This window comes from Cyprinodon tularosa, unplaced genomic scaffold, assembly GCF_016077235.1.
Source record: "Cyprinodon tularosa strain WSP-4 unplaced genomic scaffold, ASM1607723v1 ctg235, whole genome shotgun sequence".
In the NCBI taxonomy this organism is placed as follows: Eukaryota; Metazoa; Chordata; class Actinopteri; order Cyprinodontiformes; family Cyprinodontidae; genus Cyprinodon; species Cyprinodon tularosa.
Genome location: NW_024038880.1, coordinates 340,651 through 366,488, shown reverse-complemented (window position 1 = coordinate 366,488; position 25,838 = coordinate 340,651). Strand labels below are relative to the sequence as shown.

The window sequence follows — 25,838 nt, the reverse complement described above, 5'->3', positions numbered from 1 at the left end:
GGCCCCCTATCGGTATCGGCTTTAAAACTGAATATCGGACATCGGCCCCCCCACCGATATTTAACCCGATATTGGATCAGCTTCTGAGTTTCTAAAGTCTAAAAAAAAAAAAAAAATACTACTTCTTCTTCTTCCTCAAAAACTTCTTTTTTACAGACTTAAAAACTTCTAAAGACGAGGGAAAAAATATTGATACATTAAAATATCCCAATATCTTCCTATGCTGATATATTGCCATTTAAAAACACCATATCAATCTCTTTTACTAATGAAATATTGCTATATGTCATCGTTATGCTACGAAATCCCCCGAAAATTCACCAAATGTTGCCATATTTTTATATGTTGATATATTGACGCGGTATCGATCTATTTTACTAACAAAATCTCACAAGAATTTGCAAAATATCACGAGAGTTTGTAACAGAACAATAAATTTCACCAGATTTTGAAAGTAAAATAGATTGATACCGCGTTTTTAAAAATCTATTTGATATCAGCATATGAAAATATATTTGAGTATATTATTTTTCAAAGTGTCAGAAATGGATAACAAAACTGCTATTTTCAATGGGCCGGATCTATCAAAGGTTTGCGTGTATTAAAACGTGAGCTATTTCACTGCGCACGCTAAAAAATGTACAAACTGATCTATCAACAGCGTGCTAAAAGGATTTGGTCTTTAAAACGTGCTAAATAGCGCCTCTTATCCATTTAGTACTTTTTTTGCTATGAATATGCAATATGGGGCGTTTACACGCTAAAGTGCGTCTTGTGGGAGGAGAACATATAAATATATTAATTTAGCACTCGCAAAGTGATTTATCAAACCTGAAAGCAATTTTGCTAACGGTATCTGACTCTATATTTAACACGTTTCAAAAGAAGGTGCAAATAGTCTGTATGCGTAATTTCGCACACATGGCAGCGGTTATTGTCGCAAGAAGGAGACATGGAAATGAAGCAAGGAGACGCAGAGAACGCATTTTTTCACTCCGTGTGAATATTTTTGGAATGAAGGAGGAAACGATCATCAAAACATTTCGTTTATCCAGCATTGCCATTTTGAAGCTGCAATTCCAGTGATTTGCTCCTCACAGAGCGTCAGCTGTTGTTCCTCAATGCTGGTCAGAGGCATCTCATCTACTGTGCCCCCTCCTGTTTTGTTCGCAGATGTTTTGTTATATGCCAGTTTTTCTTTGGTTCGCCTTCTAATATCCTGGTATCTTCTTTTTACTTCATCCACTGTTCGCAAGGTTTCACCAACAGCGTTTACTTTATTACAGATTTGTTCACATATAGCGTTCCTCTGTGTGACAGGCACACTTCTTTGCTGTAGCTCACTTAAATGTTTGTTGGCTTCACCCACCAATACCTCCATTTCCATGGGGTCGAATTTCCTTTTGCGCTTTCTGCTGTCCAAACTCGCCATGCGGCAAACCACAAAACGCGCAAAACCATCATTTAAATAGGGCGTCTCCAACAGTTTTGCACCTTCCACCAGTTACGCAATCGCTCTTGTTAAATCACCCGCAAACCATGGTTTAGCCCCTCGCGCTAAATTCCAGTTTGCGAGCGCAAATTACTGCACGCAAAATTGGATCTTGATAAATCCGGCCCAATGACTACTTATTTTTGTCCAGCTTTAACATCGGTATCGATATCGGTTATCGGCTACATGAGTTTTAAAATATCGGCATATCGGATATCGGCCAAAATCCCAATATCGTGCATCCCTAAGTATATCTATATTTTGGAAAAAGACTCACAGACGGAGCATAAACCAACGGCTGCAGCAGATGTTATCTGTCCTCCCTCTGGAAAAAATCATGTATATATTAAAGGACAAACAGGACCTGTTTGAATCTATTTGGAACTCCTTCATTAAATATGTTAAGACTCTGAATATCTAAAAAAAAAATAATAAAAAGTGCAAGTGATTGAAGAACAAGTGAACCGCAGTTTCCAAAGACAATTTATTGGAGGACAAATACTGTCAACTTTAATTTTCATTATAAGAGGCTAAGTATGAAATGTGATCGATCGCATTGGAGTAAAGTTTTCTGTATTTTATTTTGACTTGAACCGAAACGTAAATATTGCTGTGATTACATTCTGTATATTGTCCAAGATGTCTGTTTAAATTGTTAAAATTTGAATAAATATATTTTGGGGGGGGAAAAAATGACTAAATATGATCATCTAAAATATTTAGTTCCAAACTAAACATTTAGAATTATTAGAAATATTAAAACATCTGTCAGCAAGTTAAATATTTATTTTCCGAACTAAATATTTGATTTACAATTTAAGTTTTTAGCTAGCACCAAGTACACAGTATTAAAATAAATAAACAGAAAAACAAAATTTTCAAATATTTTTGAAAAAGCTCCAGGGGTGAGAAGGGGGGGGGTCTAAAGAGCTGTGAATTGCCGACCCCTGGCCCAGTGGGTCAGGGCAGTTTACTTGTGCTCCAAAAAGGTTGCCAGAACCTGGTTGGATCCCTCAGACTGCACTGTGGGCCCCTGAGCAAGACCCTTAACCCCACTGCAGCAGCCCACTGCTCCCCAAGAGGATAGGTTAAATGCAGAGGTGAATTTCTCCAGTGTAAGATCACCAAAATTCAATTATTATTATTATTAACTTGGCATTAAATTCTATTTTAGTTAAAGTCCTGGTAGTTATTCACTATGAGAAGCAGTGTTATGGAAAGTTTTATTTAGAGTGATCTCTCCAGGCAAAAATAACCGGTAACAAGCCGTGAGGCGTTGGCGTTTTCAGGACGCGGCATCTGTTGGGTTCATAAATAGGTTTTTTCTTAAGAAGAACTGAAATACAGATTTATCGATGCAATTCCTGCAGGAAGGAGAGACAGTTGAACCCCAGACTCAAACATACTGTCTCCCACTGGACCTCCTCTGCAGAGCGTTTATTAACAGAACATGACGCATGGTTACAAACAGAGTATTGTTCTGACAGAACAGTTGATCAGTTCATGAAGACAGAATGCTCCATCAGAATGACAAGGAAGGATGGTCTCCTGACTGGATCATGAGACAGGAGTGGAGCATCCCCTCGCACAAATGTTTTATAAGCACACATTAATTTTCTAATCATCATTGAACAAACCTAACAGCATCCTGCATTAGATATCTGTTAAAAACAGATATAGACATCCAATAACAAACAGGGAAATAATAATAAAGAAAAAGCAATCATCATCTTAGTTAGATGATGTCATGGCGGTAAGTGATGACTGTCGGAGGCTCCAGGAGGAGTTCTGATTGGTTTACAACAGAAGAAAGTGTTTCATTAGTTGTTTTTAAATGAAGAAATGGGGGAATATAGTCTAACAGTTTAAAGCAATGTTTTAGCATCATCAGCCAGAAGACGTCAGGTAAGAATCACGCTGGCAGAGATGAATCCGGAAGGAGGAAGAAAGGTTTTCCTCATCGCCCCTGGAGCTTCTGCAGGTCGGAAACAGTTTCTATTTTTAGTCCTTCTGTCTCGTTCTGGGAGGACGCCAAAACACTCGGGGGCTCGTCCGTTTGGGTCTCGCTCTCTGAAATGTGAGCCGTGGTTTCCACATCCGTTTGTGAGAAACTAGAAAACTATAAAAGGCTTTATGGAAGGACAAGGAGTGCAGACTCCCTGTGGGCCCCATAAAACTTCTTTACATGTACGGTTAATACAAATATTCCTTATATGTGCAATTAAAAGTGATTAAAAATCATTTTAAGAAATATCCACAGATTTTGGGACTTTAACAAAACATGAAACCCTAGAGGAAATGAATAAATTTGATCCTGCCAGTCGGGGGGCAGTATCTCACTTTTATAAGATCTTTAACAATATATGTGTAAACACGATTAGGATTAAAAAGGCATGAGAAGATGAGTTGGGGCAACAGTTATCTGAAGATCTGTGGGAGGAGGGTTTGAAAAGTATTCAAGATTGTTCAGTCAATGTCAGACACAATCTCATACAGTTCAAAACTATACATTTCCTAGTGTGTCTCCAATTTGTAATCGCTGTCTGGTTGCTATTGGTAACCTGACGCACTCCTTCTGGTCATGTGTTCAGCTTCACTCATTCTGGAAGAAAATTTTTTATGTTTTTTCAGCAGCTTTCGGAAAAAGATGGGATCCAGATCTTCTTATTGCCATCATCGGGATCTCCAGTGCTTTGCAACCAGTCACTAAAAGTGAGAAAATGGCTGTCTTGTTTGGTACGGTGATTGCTAAAAGATTGATTTTGAGATTTTGGAAAAAGGACTCTGTGCCCACATTTGATTTGTGGTTGGGAGAACTAGCAAACACTCTGCATCTGGAAAGACTGAGACACTATAACGGAGATAAGGTTGATGTGTTTGAGAAAATATGGGACCCTGTACTAAAATTCCTTCAATGAAAAAGTGATTCCGACTGACTCGTCGCTGCTTAATACCCTGTATAACTTTCCTTTTTTTTCATGCTTGTGGACGAATGCTTTGGATCAATGTATGGTGTTTTCGTCATGTTGTCTTGACTGTGCAAGTGTTCTATGATGTGCTGTTCTGTGTGGGTAATCTTTTATGTTAATATTTGTATATTCATCTGGAAAATGTAATAAAAAAAAAAATATCCACGCCCATGAGAAGGCAAGTGGCTGGAAGTTGGAGGGGATTTTGCTGCCATTTGGCTGCCATTGACTGGGAAGGGCCATTTTGAATGGTTGCTGCTGTACATAATAATTAAATGTTTAAAATACTTGCGCCCCCCCCCCCCCCCCCCGCCCCCCCCCCCCCCCCCACTTCTGAAATCAAGATGTCCTCCATACTGTCTGGGTTTGCTTCCTGCAGCGCTGTTTGTGTTTTTCCTCCTCATTGTTTTTTCCCCAAACAGAGATGTATCTGCTGTTAATTAATACTGAGCAGAGACCCCCCCCACCAAATAAAGAAAAACAGCAGTAAACATCAGAGGCCTGGCGGCTGGCAAAGCGAGACAAGCAGATTTATTCATAATGCCTCCGTGGCGAGGAGCGCTGTCCTCGTTAGCAGCCTATCAAAGTGCCTCGCCGTCCATATCAGCCGATGAATCATCGGCCCGTCTGATCCGGAGCCCGGGCCTCCCATGGTACCATTTTGTGCCATTGGGTCTCTGGTTCTGCTTTTCTTCTCCATTTCAGCTTAATGCAGCCGAACGGCAAAAAGGCCTCAGAGGATTTCCTCTCCTCGCTAAGAAACAATCAGGTTGTTTTTTTCAGTTTTCAGAGGAAAACTACCTGGAAAAAAAACTCCAAATATGACGTTTTCTGCTCTAAGCATACGGCTCTGATTATCCCACACGCTTCTTTCATTAAATGAGTGTTTTTAGAGGACAAGTAATGCTTGAAAACACAGCAGAAACTGTAAATGATCTGTTTTCTGAGCAAATGCATCCATTTTTTTCCTTTTCTGCTCCATTTTATTTTATTTTTACGCTCAGCTGTCTTCATAGTTTATAAATGATGGAGGGTTTAAAACATCTTCTCCCATTTCCTGAACATGAACCTATATTCCAGATCAGAGTAAAATCCTGTTAGAGAGCAAGGGGAAAAAAAAAAAAAGCTGAGTCACTGGTTGTCATGGTAACTCCCACCTTAACTCATAAGCAGGGTTCAGAAGCAGAGACACTCCTTCAGAGGAAACACAGACTGCATTAAAAGAAGTCAGCGAATCAGCCTCATCTTCTCGTTCCTCCATCAAGAACATATGGATGAACAACAGACTCATTGAGCTTGATTTAAAATCTTAAGCTTGTTCTGGGGAAAAAAGTATTTAACTATTCACACCAGTTAAATAAACGGAGATTGATGGATTTCACTCAGTCAGCACTTTATTTTTATCTTTGCAAAGAGAGAACAGTTCCTCATACGGCCCTTATTGCACGGTAATCAGCCCTGTTCTGCATGAGCAGCGTTCGTTCCTCCTTACTTACAACAATGGAAAGAAGTCAGAGTCAAAACAAATTACACACACTTTGGTTAAACAGTAACATGTTATAAATATATCAAGTTAGAAAGAATCTGATTTGTTATGGAAAGATGGTACCGGTATGTCTTATCTACAAACACCCTCACAAAAGGGAATACTGTGGCCTTGCAGGTGAAACAGACGGAGTGAAAATTTTTACAGTGAGTAAACGGCATAAATTAATATATGAAATAAGAGAAATTAAATTTTCCAATTAGAGGAAAACTGAGTGAAAGAAGATTAAAAATGGCCCCATTTAAAGTCTACAAGTGGAGATAAAATCCAGGCCTTCATTTTATTCATCAGATTCAGCTTAATACTCAAATGGATTCAAAGTTTATTATATAAGAAAACCACTGGTTGGTTTAAAATAAAAATAAAAAGTTTTCTTTTTTTTTAAAGCTATTATTTCATCCAAATGAAAAATGGAGAACAGATAAGCAGATCATGGCTTGTCTACAGTGAAAAGAAGGACTGGGTTATTTACTTTGGCCTTTTTGGAAACACAGGAAGGAGCAATCAGCTAAGTGAGCTTAGTGCTTGGAAAAAATCTTTCATTCCTTTAGAGACAGCATGAAAAGTCAGCTGAGTACAAAACATAGAGAGGAAAACAAGAAGAAAAGGGACAAGAAGAGAGGGACACAACCTAGAACAGATAATGGATGGCTATTCTATTAACATTTCTCTATCTGGAGAATGGGGCTGTTTTATGTGTTGTCTTCTCAGTTCGGAGGGGCCCCCTGCCTGTCTTTGCCTAGGGCCCCAAATTTCCTAAATCCACCCCTGGCTGAGTTCTGTGTCATTATTGATCATTATGACTGTTTTATCTCATTTGCACCATGTTGAATGTTATTTGATAGGTAAAACTCAACTTTTACAAGGTAGCAGGTTTTATATTTTCCGCTAATAAAATCTTTTATTAGAGTTTTATTACAGTGTGTTTTTTTAAGTTAATTTTAAGTTATGTACGTGTTATTGCAAATTTGCTACATACCTAAATTTCTTTTATTTCTTATTTTTATGCAATAGTCAAAGTAGCAGTTTTTGGCAGCTGCTTGAAGGCAAAAAACATTAATATAAATATGTATATAAATTCAGGCATTAAGATGCTCAGGGCAGTTAATGATCTTAATGGATCGACTTAAAAAGTGTCTTTTCATTATGTCTGCTTTATAGTTTGGTTTAAGTTTGAGTTTTCTGGCCATTTTTAGAGTTTCCGAGATGAATGTTGACAGAAACCTCCAGCAGAGACAGGACCAGGCTCATTTTGAGCAGAAATGGCATCGCATTGAACCAGGAATCCTTTCAATGTGAAAAAGAAGCCAAAAGTTGATGGTTCCTCACCTTCTTCAGTCTCGTGCCAGACGATTCCCTCCAAGTTAACGCTGGTCCCAGGCTGACAGGGCCCCAATAAGGCCGGGTCACCGTCCGGCACTCCTGGAAAGCCTCCGTCCTGAGTGTTGGTCCCGACCGACCGCGTCCTAACTGTCAGCGGCTTAGGGTTCGAAGTTGGCAGGGCCGGAGAGGAAAACGAGGGGACTGAGGGCAGTGAGGACCCAGGGGCCCCGGGATGACATGGAGCCGGAGGGGCTGGCACTGTGAACATGGGGTCCATCTGGAAAAAGAAAGTAAACACAATAATTAGTTTTATTAAAAAAGCCTTTTAAATGATTACAAAATATTTTTATTTGGTCCAAAGGTAATAATTAAATTTCTTGCTGTAATGAGTGTCTGATTAATGATCTGATTAATGGAAGGCTGGCTTCTCAGTTGCTAGTGCCAGTCTATTAGTGTTGTAGTCAAGACCACACTAACTGAGACCAGTTAGCATGTTAGCGGCTGAGACCGGGACAAGGGAAAGAACTTTAGATGCCAAGACCGAGACAAGGCCATGACCTTTAGAAGCCAAAACCGAGACAAGGCCATGACCTTTAGAGGCCAAGACCGAGACAAGGCCGAGAACTTTAGAGTCCAAGACCCAGACAAGGCCAAGACCTCTACCCCTTGCACAAACTGGCTCCGGTGCGGTTACCGAGCCGACGGAGGCCGGAACTCACGCACACCCCCTCTCACACCGCCCTTTTGACTACGGTGCGGTGCGGCTCCGGCAACAGGTCCGGAGATTTAACTCGCGACAACAGAAGTTCACTTGAGTTCACGTAACTTCACGCGATAACACGGCCCAAATAAGGATATTTGCGAAAGCTTGTTGCGGATGGCTCCGGCACGCCGCAAGGATAGCTTTCTTGCTGAATTTTCTGCAGCGCCGGAGTGTCTCGGTAACCGCAGCCGGACAGCTCAGCAGCCGGTGAGAGAGGTTTACGTCTTTTTAATGACTTGGAATCACTGCGGCGCCACACCCACCGCACCGCAACGGTAAGACCGGAGTCGGTGTGAGCCGGGAGTTAGAGGCCAAAACTGAGACAAGGCAGAGAACTTTAGAGTCCAAGACCCAGACAAGGCTCAGTCATTTACAGGCCAAGACCGAGACAAGGCCAAGACCTTTAGAATCCAAGAACGATACAAGACCAAGACCTTTAGAATCCAAGAACGAGACAAGGCCAAGACCTTTAGAGTTCAAGAACGAGACAAGGCCAAGAACTTTATAGGCCAAGCCCGAGACAAGGCCAAGACCTTTAGAGTCCAAGGCCGAGACAAGACCAAGACCTTTAGAGTTCAAGAACGAGACAAGGCCAAGAACTTTACAGGCCAAGCCCGAGACAAGGCCAAGACCTTTAGAGTCCAAGGCTGAGACAAGACCAAGACCTTTAGAGTTCAAGAACGAGACAAGGCCAAGAACTTTACAGGCCAAGCCCGAGACAAGGCCAAGACCTTTAGAGTCCAAGGCCGAGACAAGACCAAGACCTTCAGAGTTCAAGGCCGAGACAAGACCAAGACCTTTAGAGTTTAAGAACGAGACAAGGTCAAGAACTTTACAGGCCAAGCCCGAGACAAGGCCAAGATCTTTAGAGTCCAAGGTCGACACATTTAGAGGCCAAGACCGAGAAATGGTCAAGACCGTTAGAGGCTGAGAGCAAGACCAATACCATATATGGTCTTGGTCTCAGCCTATAAAGGTATTGTCTCAGTCTTGGTACCCCTTGGTCTTGGTTGGTGTGGTCTTGACTCCAACACTACAGCCTGTCATTGATCAGATCAGAATGTATACAGCCTCCTGCTTGGAGGACAGAGACACAGCTTAGTGTTCAACTGTCTTTATTTTGGCAACAATATGGCTATAGGATGTAAAATGAAGATTATCTAAAGGATACCATAAAAAAGACACCTGTTTGTCGAAACATTTGCTTTCTTCTGTTTTCAATTTAATAGTTTCTCCACTGAACCAAGATTCAAAATACTTTTTCTCTCTAAACCATTGAGCATTTAGAAAAAACTCAAGTCTTAAAAAAGAAAGAACAGCTGTTAATATCTAAAGACTTTTTTTTATTAAAGGGAGAATAGAAAAACGAACAAGAAAATTAAGTGGTAAGGAGTAGAAAAACATTATTATACACTGACTTGAAAACTGTGGAAGCTGCAGCTAAAGTTGCTGCGTCTGGATCTTAGCTAATGATGCGCTAACTAACAAACACTGAGACGCTGCTGCGTTTGCAGCTCTAATCTCACACCTTTAACATGTAAACTGAATTAGGATTAATTCATTAAATAAATACACAATATAAATAAAATAAATACATGTATCCCATCATTTCTAAAATTCTTAAAGCTCACTTTCAGGATAAAGTCGGAAAATCTGCTCCATATCTAAATATATCTTTATGTCTACTGACGGTCTAGTTTAGATCTCTGGTTTATAAAACCCAGAACAACATTTTTAGCTTTTCAAACACACTGAACCATTATAACCAGCATTATCACCATGGCAACATGTAATGAAATCCTTGTCACCGGCGGCTTCCAGAGCTGCGCTCTTATCATTTCAACATATTATGTGAACAATTACAACCGCTGTGGGGAATAAGTCTGCTGAAGGAGCAGCCGACGGATTTCTTTCCCCATTATGACTCAATAAAGATTACAAGCTCGACAGATATCTCATTGCATTTGTTCTCGAGTGATTTAAAGAGCCATAAAGGAAGTCTTCGTCTCCAATCTGCCTGGCTTGAAGAAAACGGAGGCGGTTAGACAGGTTAGAGGAGCACCAAGCTCCTCTGTAGAACTCAGCTTTCTAGAAAAAGGACTTTAGGGTTTGTTGTGTCATTCTGAGGATCAATCAGTAGCTCACGCATCTCTTTCACATCTGACAAAGAAAGCAGATCAAGATACTTAGAAGTGCTCCCTGTGACTCCTTAAAAACAATGTTTTGTTTCCAGCAGCAGCTTAAGCAGCAGCACCCTGGCCTAAATATAAGCATGTAGAAATATAAAGGATGGACACCATCAACCACAAGGAGTTTCTGAATGACAATTTAACTCTTTAGACTGAAATAAATGCCATGATTTGTCATTAAAGGTACCTACAAGTCTGCTCTATGATTATGTTAATTTGAAAGTAAAAGGTATTTCCTTTTCCACATACAGATTAACCATTTCCTCAGTTAGATAAGTACTAGTTTTCATTTTCGTACTTGTTATCTTGAGGTTTAGGCTGGTGAAGATTCCCAGTCATTTGGGTCATTAGAAATAGTGTTGAGTTCAAGGCTTTATAGATGGACCAAAACAGAGACATAGACAGGTTTCAGTTACTGCAGGCTGACAAAAAAAAAAAAAAAAAAAGTGAACCACATTCCTAAGGGGTGGAGCTGCTGGTCAGGTTCAATTTGCATGTTTCTAAGCCAAAACACGCCTTTTTGGTTTGGTCCACTCTATAAAGCCTCAAACTCGACGCTATTCCTGACATTTTGAATTTAAAAAGCTTCCTGGATGGGAAGCGAAACGTCTTTGAAAAAATGTCCAGTGGATTGTTTTTAACTGTTTTGAAATATCTTCAGCATGATGCAGGACGGGGTTGAGGGAGCATCAGCCTCAGCAGAGAGACATTGCCCCTCCAGCGTGTCCTTGGTCGTCTTTTGGACCTCCTCTTGGTGGGATGTTCCTGGAAGACCTCCCGAGGTAGGCCTCCAGGTGTCATCTGGAAAAAAAGTCCAAGCCATCTCTACTGACTCTTCTTGATGTGTAGGAGAAGCAGCTCCATTCCAAGCCTCTCCTGAACGGCGGAGGTCCTCACCCTCTCTCTAAGCGAGTCCCCAGCCCCCCTGTGCAGGAAGCTCATATCAGCCACTTTCTCCAGGATCTCGCTCCTTTGGTCATGAACACAAAGTGTTAAAGCAAAATGCCATTAAAGATAAAAAGCAACATGCAATATAAAAACAGTGTATATAGAACAAAAAAGCATAAAAAAAAAAAGTTGTAATGTTCTGGAATATGTTTCCCTTAGATATAAAAATGATATAAAATGTTCCATAAAAGTAAATCAAGTTAAGAAACAAGAAGGAATGCATGGAGAACAGATTGACCATTACCTGTGGTGTCCCTCAGGGCACAGTTTCGGTCCTCAATCGTTTGTTGTTATATGTTAAAAACTTTAATTATTTACACTTTGTTGTTGTTTGTCATTTAGGGTTTCAGATCAAGTGGAGTTTTTTATTTTTCTACACCAGTTTTTTTTTTTTAGCCTTATTATTATTCCTAATTTCTTGACACTTCAACTTCAACTTTTAAATGTTTTTCTTTTCAAAGAAGTAAAAAAATTTAAGAACTTTCTAAAATTTTATCTAAATAAATAAAATAAATTTGGGCCCTTTTTCTTGCCCCTCTTTTTCCTTGAGAATTTGATTGGTGTGTATACTCGTTCATGTAGATATAGCATTAGCAACATTAGCAGCTAGCCAGGTTTTTTGTTTTTTTACATGGTTTCTTGGTCTACTGTATTTCGCAGTAAGTAACAAGTTACACAAGCAGCAACAACTGCTGACTGCCGACTTCAATATTGAAGAAGGACCAAAATCGAACTCTTGGGGGCTTTCTGGTGTAAAAAAAGAGCCAACATGATAAGAAATCAAGCTGCATTCCCACCAAAATACACATTCTAACAGGAAAACCCAGATTCCCGGGTGATGACTCCTTTAAAGGAAGCAATGTGAGATATATATAAAAAAAACAATATTAAATCCTGACACAAAGCAGTATTGGTACCCTCATCAAAATATATATTTTACAATGGCAGTACCATCAAAACCTTTGTTTCTAGATGTTGGAGCTTGGCCTGTTTTCCAGTGTAGTCCTGTTTCTCTGACTGTGACTAACTGGATGTGCTCTCTTCATCCTCTGACATGGGAGCTGGCTCGGAGCTCGTCTGCCTGGCTGTGTGTTTCCTGGACGGGGCCGCCTGTGGAGCTGGTTGACAGTTGCCTTTTGAATCTATGCTTCTTTTTCTATGTCTGCTTCTGTCTCCTTGAACCCCAGTGGGCCTCAGCAGATGGCCGCTCACACTGAGCCTGGTTCTGCTGGAGGTTTCTTCCTGTTCAAAGGGAGTTTTTCCTCTCCACTGTCGCTACAAGCATGCTTAGTGTGAGGGATTGCTGAAGAGTCAATGAGTCGATGCAATCAGCTGGTTTTCCTTAGAGAGAAAACTTTGAATCAATCTGACTGGATGATCTAGTGAACTGGAAACTGCCTTCAGATGACGTGTGATGTGAATTGGCGCTATAGAAATAAAATGAATTTAATTTAATTTGATTAGAGGTTTCAAAATGTTGCTTTAAGATTGCAAATAATCAAACAATTTTCTGGTTTTTCGAGAATTCCAGATAAGATTACTAGAAGAAAAGGTCCCTATAACATCTGAATCAATTAACTGCTTGTTACTTTTGGGATATCTTTAGAATGTTGTATAAAGCTTAAGTAAAGTGATTAAAGCTATTAAAAAAATGTGTTGCAGGCCTGAAATGGAAGAAATGGGAATAAAAAATAAACTCAAGTTAAATTGTGGTGAATACAAACTGCAGTTACATTTAAATGTCACAATATTAAAAAGTTTCTTACTTGCTCCAAGACATTAAATGTTTGTCTGTTGTACAGATGTTTGGTTCATATTTACAATCTTTAAGTCCTGCAGTCTGGGAAATAAGTAAGAAATAAGTGTTTTACCTGCATGAACCAACGAGGCGTTCGTTAAGCGCTGCTAATCCAGGTAAACTGAGGAATAGTTCTGCCTTAAATTTATGTAAAATCCATCCCAAGTAATGCAAATTAACAATGCTAAACAGCACCAAAACAAAAGGTTTTTAATCCTCTGTGATTCTTTAAACAACCTTTTTCCTCCCACACAGCTGCTCACAAACACTTCCAAAGACTCTCACACAAAAATCACAATGCAAATTAACAACAGAAAGGAAAAAATCAAGCTCCCCGGTGGTTTTTATTGCTTTGTTTTTCTATAGACACCCAGAACAAAGCTGTCATCGGCTTAAATACAGCCACATAGCAACCTAATGACAGAAACACAAGCTGAGTGCAAGCCTCATGAACCAAAGCATCAAACAAAACCTCCTCTAGCACATTTTTTCTAGTTTTAAAGCTCTACATCCAGAAAAACAAGAGCAGCAACAATAACTAAGCTGAGAATCTCATTCATCAAAGACGGTGTGGTCGGAAAATATAGATTTCTCTTGCTTCATATGTTTAGTTATGCTATTTATCTAGAGAAAATATTTTTACTCAGCCGGTTTCACCTGCGAGGAAACAAAATGTCTGAGTGAGAAGTGTTTTGCATACAAGGAATGCTTATTCCATCTAAGGAATTATTGTTTAACCAAAGCTTGTGTAATTTATTAGGTACCCCATGCTAGTAACGGGTTTGACCCCCTTTTGCCTTCAGAACTGCCTCAATTCTTGGTGGCATAGATTCAACAAGGTGCTGGAAGCATTCCTCAGGGAGTTTGGTCCATATTGACATGATGGCATCACACAGTTGCCGCAGATTTGTCGGCTGCACATCCATGATGCGAATCTTCCATTCCACCACATCCCAAAGATGCTCTATTGGATTGAGATCTGGTGACTGTGGAGGCCATTTGAGTACAGTGAACTCATTGTCATGTTCAAGAAACCAGTCTGAGATGATTCCAGCTTTATGACATGGCGCATTATCCTGCTGAAAGTAGCCATCAGAAGTTGGGTACATTGTGGTCATAAAGGGATGGACATGGTCAGCAACAATACTCAGGTAGGCTGTGGCGTTGCAACGATGCTCAATTGGTACCAAGGGGCCCAAAGAGTGCCAAGAAAATATTCCCCACACCATGACACCACCACCACCAGCCTGAACCGTTGATACAAGGCAGGATGGATCCATGCTTTCATGTTGTAGACGCCAAATTCTGACCCTACCATCCGAATGTCGCAGCAGAAATCGAGACTCATCAGACCAGGCAACGTTTTTCCAATCTACTATTGTCCAATTTCCATGAGCTTGTGCAAATTGTAGCCTCAGTTTCCTGTTCTTAGCTGAAAGGAGTGGCACCCGGTGTGGTCTTCTGCTGCTGTAGCCCATCTGCCTCAAAGTTCCACGTACTGTGCGTTCAGAGATGCTCTTCTGCCCACCTTGGTTGTAACGGGTGGTTATTTGAGTCACTGTTGCCCTTCTATCAGCTCCAACCAGTCTGGCCATTCTCCTCTGACCTCTGGCATCAACAAGGCATTTCCGCCCACAGAACTGCCGCTCACTGGATGTTTTTTCTTTTTCGGACCATTCTCTGTAAACCCTAGAGATGGTTGTGCGTGAAAATCCCAGTAGATCAGCAGTTTCTGAAATACTCAGACCAGCCCTTCTGGCACCAACAATCATGCCACGTTCAAAGTCACTCAAATCACCTTTCTTCCCCATACTGATGCTCGCTTTGAACTGCAGGAGATTGTCTTGACCATGTCTACATGCCTAAATGCACTGAGTTGGCGCCATGTGATTGGCTGCTTAGAAATTAAGTGTTAACGAGCAGTTGGACAGTTGTACCTAATAAAGTGGCCGGTGAGTGTAAGTAAGGGAGAAAAACTGTCTAGATCAGAACAGGGCTGATTACCGTGCCATAAGGGGCGTATGATAAACTGTTCTCTCTTTGCTAAGATATGTCATCATTAAGAAATATAAAAATGAGTCTCTCTTCTGAGCAGGTGATGTTTAACTGATTAACTGCTCGGAAATATATTAGGGGTACATATGACTTCATAAACATAAAACACATTTACACTGCTTTATATAACCCTATAGCCCAAACACTGGGCCTCTCACACACCCTGAAAATCCCACGCACCTGCTTAGCTCCGCCCAGTTCTTATTACCTGCTCATCTGATCCACCTGCATTAGTCTCTATTTAACCAGCTTTCAGACCAGTCATCAGTGCCAGATTATTTCAAGCTTTTGGTGAGAACTATTCTAGCATTCCCAAGTTCTGACTACCTGATCCTGACCCGTACTGCCTCTTGACCTCTGAGCCTGCCTGTTTGATCTGTTTGCCTGGCCTGTCTTCTGGCAGCTGGATGTGGTGAATCTGAAACTCTTAGGTCCAAAAAAGCAATTACAACAGGGAGCAGGCTGGGTCTAAAACAGGCTGGATACTGAGACCAGAAACACATCATTTACTACTTGAATAATGACTAATAATATTTTTCGTCTTTAAGACTAAGATTAAATCTAAGATGGCTTATAAAAACACTATATGTCCTGGAGTTTTTCGCCCAGTGTCAGCTGGAATTACAGAAAAAGGAAACAACCTGGCTTCTATTTTGGATCAATACTAAATAGTTTTGTTAGATCTTGTTCCGGTCATATTCAGCGTCAAATTTCTATCCTTGTTTCCTGTATTTTGGATCTGGCATGGGCGTGCTTTCGCAATGCAAACAAACATCCCATGGTCCTGTCATGATCTCAGCACTGATATCTGGTCTGATTACTCATTTCACCTGCTTAGCTCCGCCCAGTTCTCTTCTGGTCCACCTGCATTAGTCTCTATTTAACCAGCTTTCAGACCAGTCATCAGTGCCAGATTATTTTAAGCTTTTGGTGAGAACTATTCTAGCGTTCCCATGTTCTGACTACCTGATCCTGACCCGTTCTGCCTCTCGACCTCTGAGCCTGCCTGTTCCCATCTGATCTGTTTGCCTGACCTGTCTTCTGGCAGCTGGATGTGGTGAATCTGAAACTCTTAGGTCCAAAAAAAGCAATTACAACAGGGAGCAGGCTGGGTCTAAAAACAATTTTAAAAATTATAAATAAAACAATTAATTACATTTACAATATTCCAAAAAAGGTTTAAAAAAACAATCCACTGGACTTTGTTTCCAAGTCGGAAGAAATTTAATTTCGCTTCCCATCCAGGAAGCTTTTTCAATTAAATGTTTTTTGTAAATAATGATAATAATTTGGAGGACATTAATGACGTCCATAATTTCAATAAATACTTTCCTAAGTGTGGGACCCATGCTGGCCGAAAAAATCCTGGATCATACAACATTTGGAGGGTAGTACTCCGACAGGAGTGAAGCGCCTTGAGATTACATGTGTTGTCAATTGGTGCTAAAGAAATAAACCTAATTGAACTGAATTAAAACAGTATTGGGTTGTAAGTGGATTTATATGGTGTCACTGAACAACAACAAAGCCAAATAATTAAAATATTTAGCCATAATAAAGACATTAAATGAGGATCCTTTATTCATTTCAATACTTCTGAATCCCTGAGAACTATATAACCTCGTAAAAATGTGTCACATTTAACATTCTGAGTTGAGTTAACACTTCTTATTAAACCTGCAGCTTTCCCCTTTAATGCCAGACATTGAGAGTAAAACATTTTTGTGAATGTAGATATTTGGTTTCAGTAATAAGATAATGATTTAAATTAGTGTTTACCATTAGTATTTAATGCTTATTTAAATTGGCACAGCAAATGTTAGGTAAATAGTTGGAATAACTTTTTATTATTAGTAGCTGAATGTTTCTAACAGGTTTCAGTAAGATGCACCACCATCAGCACCCTTAAAGAATGCATAATCTTGATCCTCAATAGGGCTTAAAAAAGCATGATCACTTCTTATAAATCCATTATATTATCCATAAAATTACATTGAAAACATCAGAAATCTGAAAGCAAAGCTGTGTGAATGTCAGTATCCCTGCTGTTGCTTTGAGCTTCTCAGACATTGAATTTCTTTTTGTTTCTCCTTTCGTGAGCCTCTAATATCTTGTTTAATACCTTTTCGGCGTTACAACAAAAACAAACTGAAGGAAAACAAGAGGAAACAAAGAAAAAGGCAAGTTTTACTCCTACCTAAGCTACGCGGGAGCATCAGATACACAAACAAAGCCCCAAACAACAATAAAATATGCATGGACCCTGAAGCTGCCTCCCTCGTTTCGCCTGAAATCAATATCAACCATCCTCCTTTTCAAAGCCTCACAGAAACCGTTCACAGACAATAAAAGAGAATCTTTTCTTTTCTTTTTTAAAGAGTGATTGTCCTTCAAAACTCAGGAATCGAGAGAAAGAAACCAAAAAAAAAATGCCAGGTAGACGAGAGATGGACAACAATTCTCTTAAATTAAACTTTCCAAAGTCATCTGTATGTATATATATGAAGAAATGTTGACTTTGGCTCTACTGAGTATTTTAGTTTTGATTAAATATTGGTGTCTTTACTGCCATGCTTCCTCCGCCCACGTGGGTGCCGCCAAATTGTGGCCAGTTTCTCTGAAGCATCCTGCTAACTCCTTTTCCCTAGCTCCTTTCTAGACTCCTCTGTTCACACCTGCTCCCAATCAGCTCATTAGACCTGTCTTTGTTCAGTCCCCTATATATAGTCTCCCTGTGCAGTTCCTCATCTTTTCCTCGCTCCTCACGTGAGTTTTCCCCTGAAGTTGTCTGGTTTTTCTGTTCCGTGTATTTTTGAAATTTGGTTTTTGGATATTTGCCTCAGTAATTCCATTAAATCTACAAGAACTCACCTCTGCATTTGGGTCCTCAAAACCTCAAACAAACCCTGACAAACATAAAAAAAGTCTTTAGTTTAGAAAAGTTTATTAAAAATATGAATAAGAAGACAAGAAATCTTTTTGTAACACATTTCAGACATGGTGTTGTCTGTAAATGATGTTACTGTATAAGAGAGCAGAGCTTAAGAGAAAGAGAGATGGCGCAAGAAAAAATGTATTCAGCGAAGTCTCTTAAAGTCGTAGGGAAGCGGCTGTTCCAACTGTTGCATTTCCGAATTCTCCCCAGTGGTGCCCGACTTTACACTAGTGAATAAAGTGAATGTGATTGGTCGATTATCAAGGGGGCGGGATTGTTGTGGCGGAAGGTTTGCAAGCAAGTTTGGTTGTCGCCGGTTTGTGGGAAGCATCTTGCTAACCAGTTAGCATCTTAGTGCTAGCAGGTTCCCAATGGGAAATTCCATTGGGACCAAGTAGCACTAAATTGGTGACTTAGAAACGACGCTGTCAAGGAACGCTATGGACAGAGGAAACATGCAAGAGGAGGAGAGTTTAGTGTCGGAGGTCGTGGATGAGTCTCCTCCGTCATCCATTTTTTATTTAGAGGAGGAAAGCGGGGACGAAGATGTTGTGGAAGAGGACGCCAGGGCGGCAGAAGCTTGGTTTGGTGTAGAAGGCTTCCAGCCGTACATGTTTGAGCCCTTGCCTCGCAACGCTGCCAGTTCTGTTAGCTCTACGCCTGCTGAAGACACAGACGTCCATCCCCGTGAACACTGGGACGCAACTCAATGGGAAAGGAAAGGATTCTGGTTTCAACCGTTGCGTATATTAGCTGCGACACATGAATCAAGATGCTATGACTGAAAACATTTGATTGACAGATGACCGTTGATATATGATTGGCTGAATTTAGGTGTTCAGGCTGATGTAGAACTAACTGGCCTGCAGAAGATAAAGGGGAAAAAACAGATTTTAAGGCTGTTTTTTTTTTTTTTTTATAGACATTTTCTAAATTTTGGGACGACATGGTCTGATAAAGAGTAAATTTATATACATGTTTAAGCCAGAATGATTTGACATTTAAATATGACTTCCCTATGACTTTAAGGTTTGGAGTATTCAAATCGTCAAGACGTAGCCGGCGCAGTCTTTCAGTAAGTAAATGGCTTTTATTCAGCACAACTCAAACACTAGTGAGTTCTTCACGGTAATTAACCTCACTACCAGTTAGATCCAGTTCCAGTCAGTATTATTTTAAAATAAATTCTTTAAAAGATTATTACTTTATTATCAGGTCTTCAAATTCTGTCCATCTATTACAGTAAAACATTTCTAAAATAGAATCCAGAGGAAATTTTGACCATAAACCCAAACTGCCTCATCAGATTCCTCTTGATGTGGAGGAGCAGTGGCTCTACTCTGAGTTCCTCTTGTACGGTGGAGCTCCTGATGTCATCTGAGATGGATCATGGGAACCTTACCAAAGAATCTGTTTCCAGTCTACACTCACTGGCCACTTTATTAGGTACCCATGCTAGTAACGGGTTGGACCCCCTTTTGCCTTCAGAACTGCCTCAATTCTTGGTGGCATAGATTCAACAAGGTGCTGGAAGCATTCCTCAGGGAGTTTGGTCCATATTGACATGATGGCATCACACAGTTGCCGCAGATTTGTCGGCTGCACATCCATGATGCGAATCTCCCGTTCCACCACATCCCAAAGATGCTCTATTGGATTGAGATCTGGTGACTGTGGAGGCCATTTGAGTACAGGGAACTCATTGTCATGTTCAAGAAACTAGTCTGAGATGATTCCAGCTTTATGACATGGCGCATTATCCTGCTGAAAGTAGCCATCAGAAGTTGGGTACATTGTGGTCATAAAGGGATGGACATGGTCAGCAACAATACTCAGGTAGGCTGCGGCGTTGCAACGATGCTCAATTGGTACCAAGGGGCCCAAAGAGTGCCAAGAAAATATTCCCCACACCATGACACCACCACCACCAGCCTGAACCGTTGATACAAGGCAGGATGGATCCATGCTTTCATGTTGTAGACGCCACATTCTGACCCTACCATCCGAATGTCGCAGCAGAAATCCAGACTCATCAGACCAGGCAACGTTTTTCCAATCTTCTATTGTCCAATTTCCATGAGCTTGTGCAAATTGTAGCCTCAGTTTCCTGTTCTTAGCTGAAAGGAGTGGCACCCGGTGTGGTCTTCTGCTGCTGTAGCCCATCTGCCTCAAAGTTCCACGTACTGTGCGTTCAGAGATGCTCTTCTGCCCACCTTGGTTGTAACGGGTGGTTATTTGAGTCACTGTTGCCCTTCTATCAGCTCCAACCAGTCTGGCCATTCTCCTCTGACCTCTGGCATCAACAAGGCATTTCCGCCCACAGAACTGCCGCTCACTGGATGTTTTTTCTTTTTCGGACCATTCTCTGTAAACCCTAGAGATGGTTGTGCGTGAAAATCCCAGTAGATCAGCAGTTTCTGAAATACTCAGACCAGCCCTTCTGGCACCAACAATCATGCCACGTTCAAAGTCACTCAAATCATCTTTCTTCCCCATACTGATGCTTGGTTTGAACTGCAGGAGATTGTCTTGACCATGTCTACATGCCTAAATGCACTGAGTTGCCGCCATGTGATTGGCTGATTAAAAAATTAAGTGTTAACGAGCAGTTGGACAGGTGTACCTAATAAAGTGGCCGGTGAGTGTATAGCAACAAGGACTTAATGCCACATATAGCAAACATTAAGATAGTAGACCTTCTGCAGGCTCAGCCATCCAGGTGAATTTTAGATATATTTGATATTAATCAATAGCAGCAAGTGGTCGTGGTTTAATCGAAGCTGTCGACCACCTGCGATTTGTTTTCTTTACTGTTTAATTTGTTCAGAATAAAGGCTGTAATTATAGGAAACATAAATGCATATTCCTCTCACAGACATTTTCCCTTAATTAAAATTGTGAATCTCCGGTTGGAGGTTAAAACGAGGAAAATGTGCTGCAGTGGGAAGGAAGCGGTCTCCCCTCCTCCTCTGGAGCTCAGTGCTGAGGATGAATAACAAAGAGCCGTCCTAACGGGCCAGCAGCGCCGCTTTTACCCAAATTAATCAGGAGAGGGAGGCTGAGCGGAGGGCGTCGGGGGAGCCCGCTGAGTTTTCCATTAATTCTGCTTCTAAAATCTATAATTAAACCAAGAGTTGATGTTTTCTCTGTTTTCTTGCCATTTTACTCGTCTTCAAACACATTTTTATGCACTATAGATGACAGAGGAGTGTATGTGTGCTTAAACATGCAGACAGAGATTTATTCACTTTAATGATGCAACTATTTATAAAGCTTCAATTCATAAATCTTTTCTCCCTGATCATTTCATCATTTTTTTACAGCTTTTTTTCCCATACTTTTCTTCAGACCTCCTGTTTTATTGTTGTTTTCCATTTTCTTTCCGTTTCGTCTTAGTTTTATGTCACTCATTCCTGCTCCAGTTAAATTCTTCTTTTTTCAATGTTTTTATTTCATATTCAAATTTCACTGCATTTTATTTCTCCTCTCTGATAACCAGGAGACGTGACAACAGATTCTGATAGGAATTGTGATCGTATTCAGATCAGAGAAGTTAGAGTCACAGAAGGCAGCTGCTCACCTCTCAGGAAGTGACCCAGATTAACGGTATTTTAATTATCTCCAGTCTGCCACATCATTACATCATCCACGTTAGCAGATGAGGAGACATCCATGGCTGCAGCCTTATCAAAATAAAACTTTTTTTTCTTAGCTGAAGGACGCCGTTCTCATTCCATTCCCAGATCTTTACGGTATATCCAGACAGAGGAACTGTCTGTTGGGTTAAAAAAATGTGAGTTTATAGAGGACGAAATGATCAGACACAGACAAGGATTTGCAACAACAGCCTCTGCAGAAGGGAGAAGAACTGCTAGGTCACGACCAGCACCTCCCTTCACACTAGAGCCTTTATTAACAGATCACAATAGGATTGGGGGGGGGGTCTTAAAGGAATAGTACACCCAAAACATGATTAGCCTTCATTTTCTCCTCACCCCCATGCTGAACAACACTCTGGAGTACTTTTTTGATATCTCAAATGCATCTGGAGATCTGGGAGGCTTCTTGCTGTCTGCTGACATTCAAATAATGGAGGTCTATGGCGCCCGAGGCAGAAAGGTCCATAAAAGTCCACAAAAAACGTGTCAATATTCCTCCATACTGCTCGTCCAATGTATTCCAAGTGTCCTGAGTGGGTAGCATCCAGAATTTACTCGAAACGAAGTCATTTAGAATGTTTTTAGAGCATAAACAGTAGTTTATAGGATTTTTCACTTTCTGCCTCGGGCGCCATAGACCTCCATTATTTGAATGTCAGCAGACAGCAAGAAGCCTCCCAGATCTCCAGATGCATTTGAGATATCAAAAAAGTACTCCAGAGTGTTGTTCAGCATGGGGGTGAGTAGAAAATGAAGGCTAATCATGTTTTGGGTGTACTATTCCTTTAAATGTCTGCAAACGCTGCCTGTCCAGCCGGAGCAGACTGGGATTCCTACCAGAGTAGGGATGGAACGGTTTATGAAAACCGTCCGAACCGTTCTCATAGGCGAAGCGTTTACACTCCAGAGCAGAAGGTGGCGGTACTGCGACCAAAGCCAACCACCAGTAGAGAAGAAGAAGCGAAGCAGCGTAGCCGGGTGTAGCAGAAAAAATCAGTTGTTGTGGAGAATTGTGTGGGTATGGCGAGTGGGAAAGAACAGGAGTTGGAAGACGCGCCAGCAGCACTTTATAGGTCTGCTGTATGGGACCACTTTGCATTTAGAGTGACCTACGATGACGGCGGAAAGAAAGCTGGGGATAAAAGTGAAACAGTGTGCAAGCATTGTGCAACACGTTTTGGTTATGCTAACAGCAACATGACCAACATGTCAGGCTAACCCCGAAATCCCTCATACTCCGTCAGCGCTCCGCTCCACCCACGGGCAGAGCTAGATGGGGGGCCAGGGGTGGCCATGACCACCCTTAGCCAATCATTGTCCACCCGTGTGGCCACCCCCACCATGTTTTCCCTCTAAAACAGATGGTGGCAGCAGTAATACTCTCAAGTGGAATATTCAAAACATTTTAATTTTTATATATATTAACAATTACTTGAAAAAAAAACACTGTGGTTAATTATGCACATTATGTACTAACATTAAAGATGATAAGTACAAAATTCATGCTCTTTTCAGAACTAGATTTTGTGTTTTATGGGGTAAAGAGAAAACTATGTGTCTCTGCAGGTCATTTAAGAGTCTTCAGTAAAATTGTTGATAAATAACTATTTTAATAAGACCTATTAAATAATCAATTTATGTAGATGTTAGTACTTGTAAATATCAGTTTTATGCAAGATGATTATAGATAAAAGTAGGTAAGTAATGAAACTGGAAAATATGTTTGCCCCAGAACTCAAACCTTAAAGAATTTTATCTAGAAAGCACAGATGTTTAAATATTTATGCGTCTATTTGGCTACGTTCACACTGCAGGCCTTGATGCTCAATTATGTTTTTTGTTTTTTTTGTGAAATCCGATTTTTTTGCGTTGCCATTCATATTTCCAAATATATGCAGTTCTCCTGTGTGAACTGCAGTCATGCAATGCAAGTGTGCCGCATACGCAGTAGAGGATGCAATGACGTGACATGGATGGTAGTGCCGGCGCGCATATAGCGATCTTTTCCAACCACAAAAACTCAATCTTTTCAAGATGGTTAAACATAAATACTGCTCTCTGCATCATCATCCGCCACGGTTGGTGTTTTTCTTGCCGCTTTTGTGTAGCAAGAAGCAGAATAGTGACCTTTGTCGGGTATTAAAGGAGAATTCCGGTTTTTAACACTTTTAGCCCATTTTCTGGAGACTCCAGGATGAAATCGAATGATCGACACCAAAATTTTGACAATTGGTCCTGTCTCTGCTTTTTGGCTCATGCAGAATCCCCCCCTGGCTGCTTCAGAATGGCTTCCATAGTGCATGTCCGATAATGTCCTTAAAACAACCTTAAACGTTCTTTTTTTAAAATATGCTACTCACCGGGTCGTCAGCGCTGTTCAATGACGTTCCAAAAAAAGTTTCGTGAAGAAAAACCGTTCCTGTCTTGTTTTATTTAGCATTTTGTAAATCCCAGAACTATTTTTTCCGATACATCACAACCGCTTATAAACTTCCGCTTCCCGTTCGAATCTGAAGCGTTGGCGACAATGTCTCTATATACTCCTCCTCAGTATATTCCGGTTCAAAACGGTATCCTCTACCGTCAAACTCAAAGTCCAATATGTCCTCCTCAAGAATCCACCTTTCGTATTCCATTTTCAGAGTTTATTAAAGTGTTTAACAGAGACGTTAGCACCTCGACGTCGGAGTACACAGAGTGAAGCAGAAACACTTGGGCCTTGCGAAAAGACTACAACTAATCGTAAACAGGCCCCATTTCCGTTTCCGGTGGCGGAGGGATATTGACTATTCCAACAGAACTCAATGGGATTTACAAAATGCTAAATAAAACACTACAGGAACGTTTTTTCTTTACGAAACTTTTTTTGGAACGTCATTAAACAGCGCTGACGACCCGGTGAGTAGCAAATTTTAAAAAAAGAATGTTTAAGGTTGTTTTAAGGACATTATCGGACATGCACTATGGAAGTCGTTCTGAAGCAGCCAGGGGGGATTCTGCATGAGCCAAAAAGCAGAGACAGGACCAATTGTCAAAATTTTGGTGTCGATCATTCGATTTCATCCTGGACACTACAGAAAATGGGCTAAAAGTGTTAAAAACCGGAATTCTCCTTTAATGACGGCCAGGTCGGATGAATCCGTTCAGACACAGGTCGCATTTGAAAAGGTCAGATTCGTATTGGATTCAGGACCAAATAACCAAGTGGCCTGGGTCACATTGGAAAAGATCAGATCCAGGAGGCATATGGGCAAAAAAAAAACGGATTTGGGTCACTTCAGGCAGTGTGAACGAACCCAAAGTCAGCAAAGGTTGTAGGAAAGATAGTTTGTCTTTATTTAGAAAATATGGATGTTGTGCCCATTAATTTTCCTGTTATAGATTGGAAATGACGTATCAACTTTTGGCCACCCTTCGTTGTACATTGGTTATTGCCTGGCCACCCTTATAAAAATGTTCTGGCTCCGCCCCTCTGCGCTCCAGACCGGCTGCTCAAAGCAAAGCCTGCAGCCTCCACTGTGGCTCCCGTCCGCTCCGCTCTGAGTCCCTTGGAGATGGTAGAGAGCATGCGCCAAATGATTAAATTCAAAGCAGCAAAACATGCAGAAATGATCCAGGGTTTCCGCGGATCATTAAGAATAATTACAATACATCAATTTTTGGGGATTTTTTCATTAATTTCATTAATTTTTTGGGGATTTCGTGTAACAATCAACATATACCGAACCGAAAACCGTGACCATGAAACCGTGAACCGAACCGTGGATTTTGTGAACGGTTCCAGCCCTATACCAGAGGTGTTTAAATAAAAAGCAATGGTTGAGAATCCTTATTAAAAAACTGGATCTTACAAGTTTTTCTAATTAAATATCTGCTTTTGTTTCATCGTGTAATTTTTTTTATACCTAAATCGATTTGGAACGAATCTAAAACTTTCAAGATGGAAAAAGCAGAAATACTTGCTGGTGGATTTCTCTTGACTTCATCATCACTGTTTTGTTTTTTCTTGGTTTCACCCTTTCTGCATCATTTCCCCCTCTTCCCTTCTTTGTGTCCATCCTCTCTTCACCCCCCGCCCCTTTCAAAGGGAGCATCCGCTCTCCTGTTCTTCCCTGCTTTTTGTTCCCAGACAGAAATCATCCCTGTCTGCGCTGTCAGGCT

The 25,838-nt window shown here is 40.8% G+C and overlaps 1 protein-coding gene across 1 annotated transcript in view; it reads right to left on the bottom strand.

The window, feature by feature from the left end:
- The window catches only part of znf608 (zinc finger protein 608), an 88,711-nt gene that overhangs the window by 39,142 nt on the left and 23,731 nt on the right, over positions 1 to 25,838 (bottom strand). Inside the window, exon 2 of the mRNA XM_038287111.1 lies at positions 7,337 to 7,607. Coding sequence (XP_038143039.1) covers positions 7,337 to 7,607 — 271 coding nt within the window. The remainder of the gene's footprint in view (positions 1 to 7,336; positions 7,608 to 25,838) is intronic.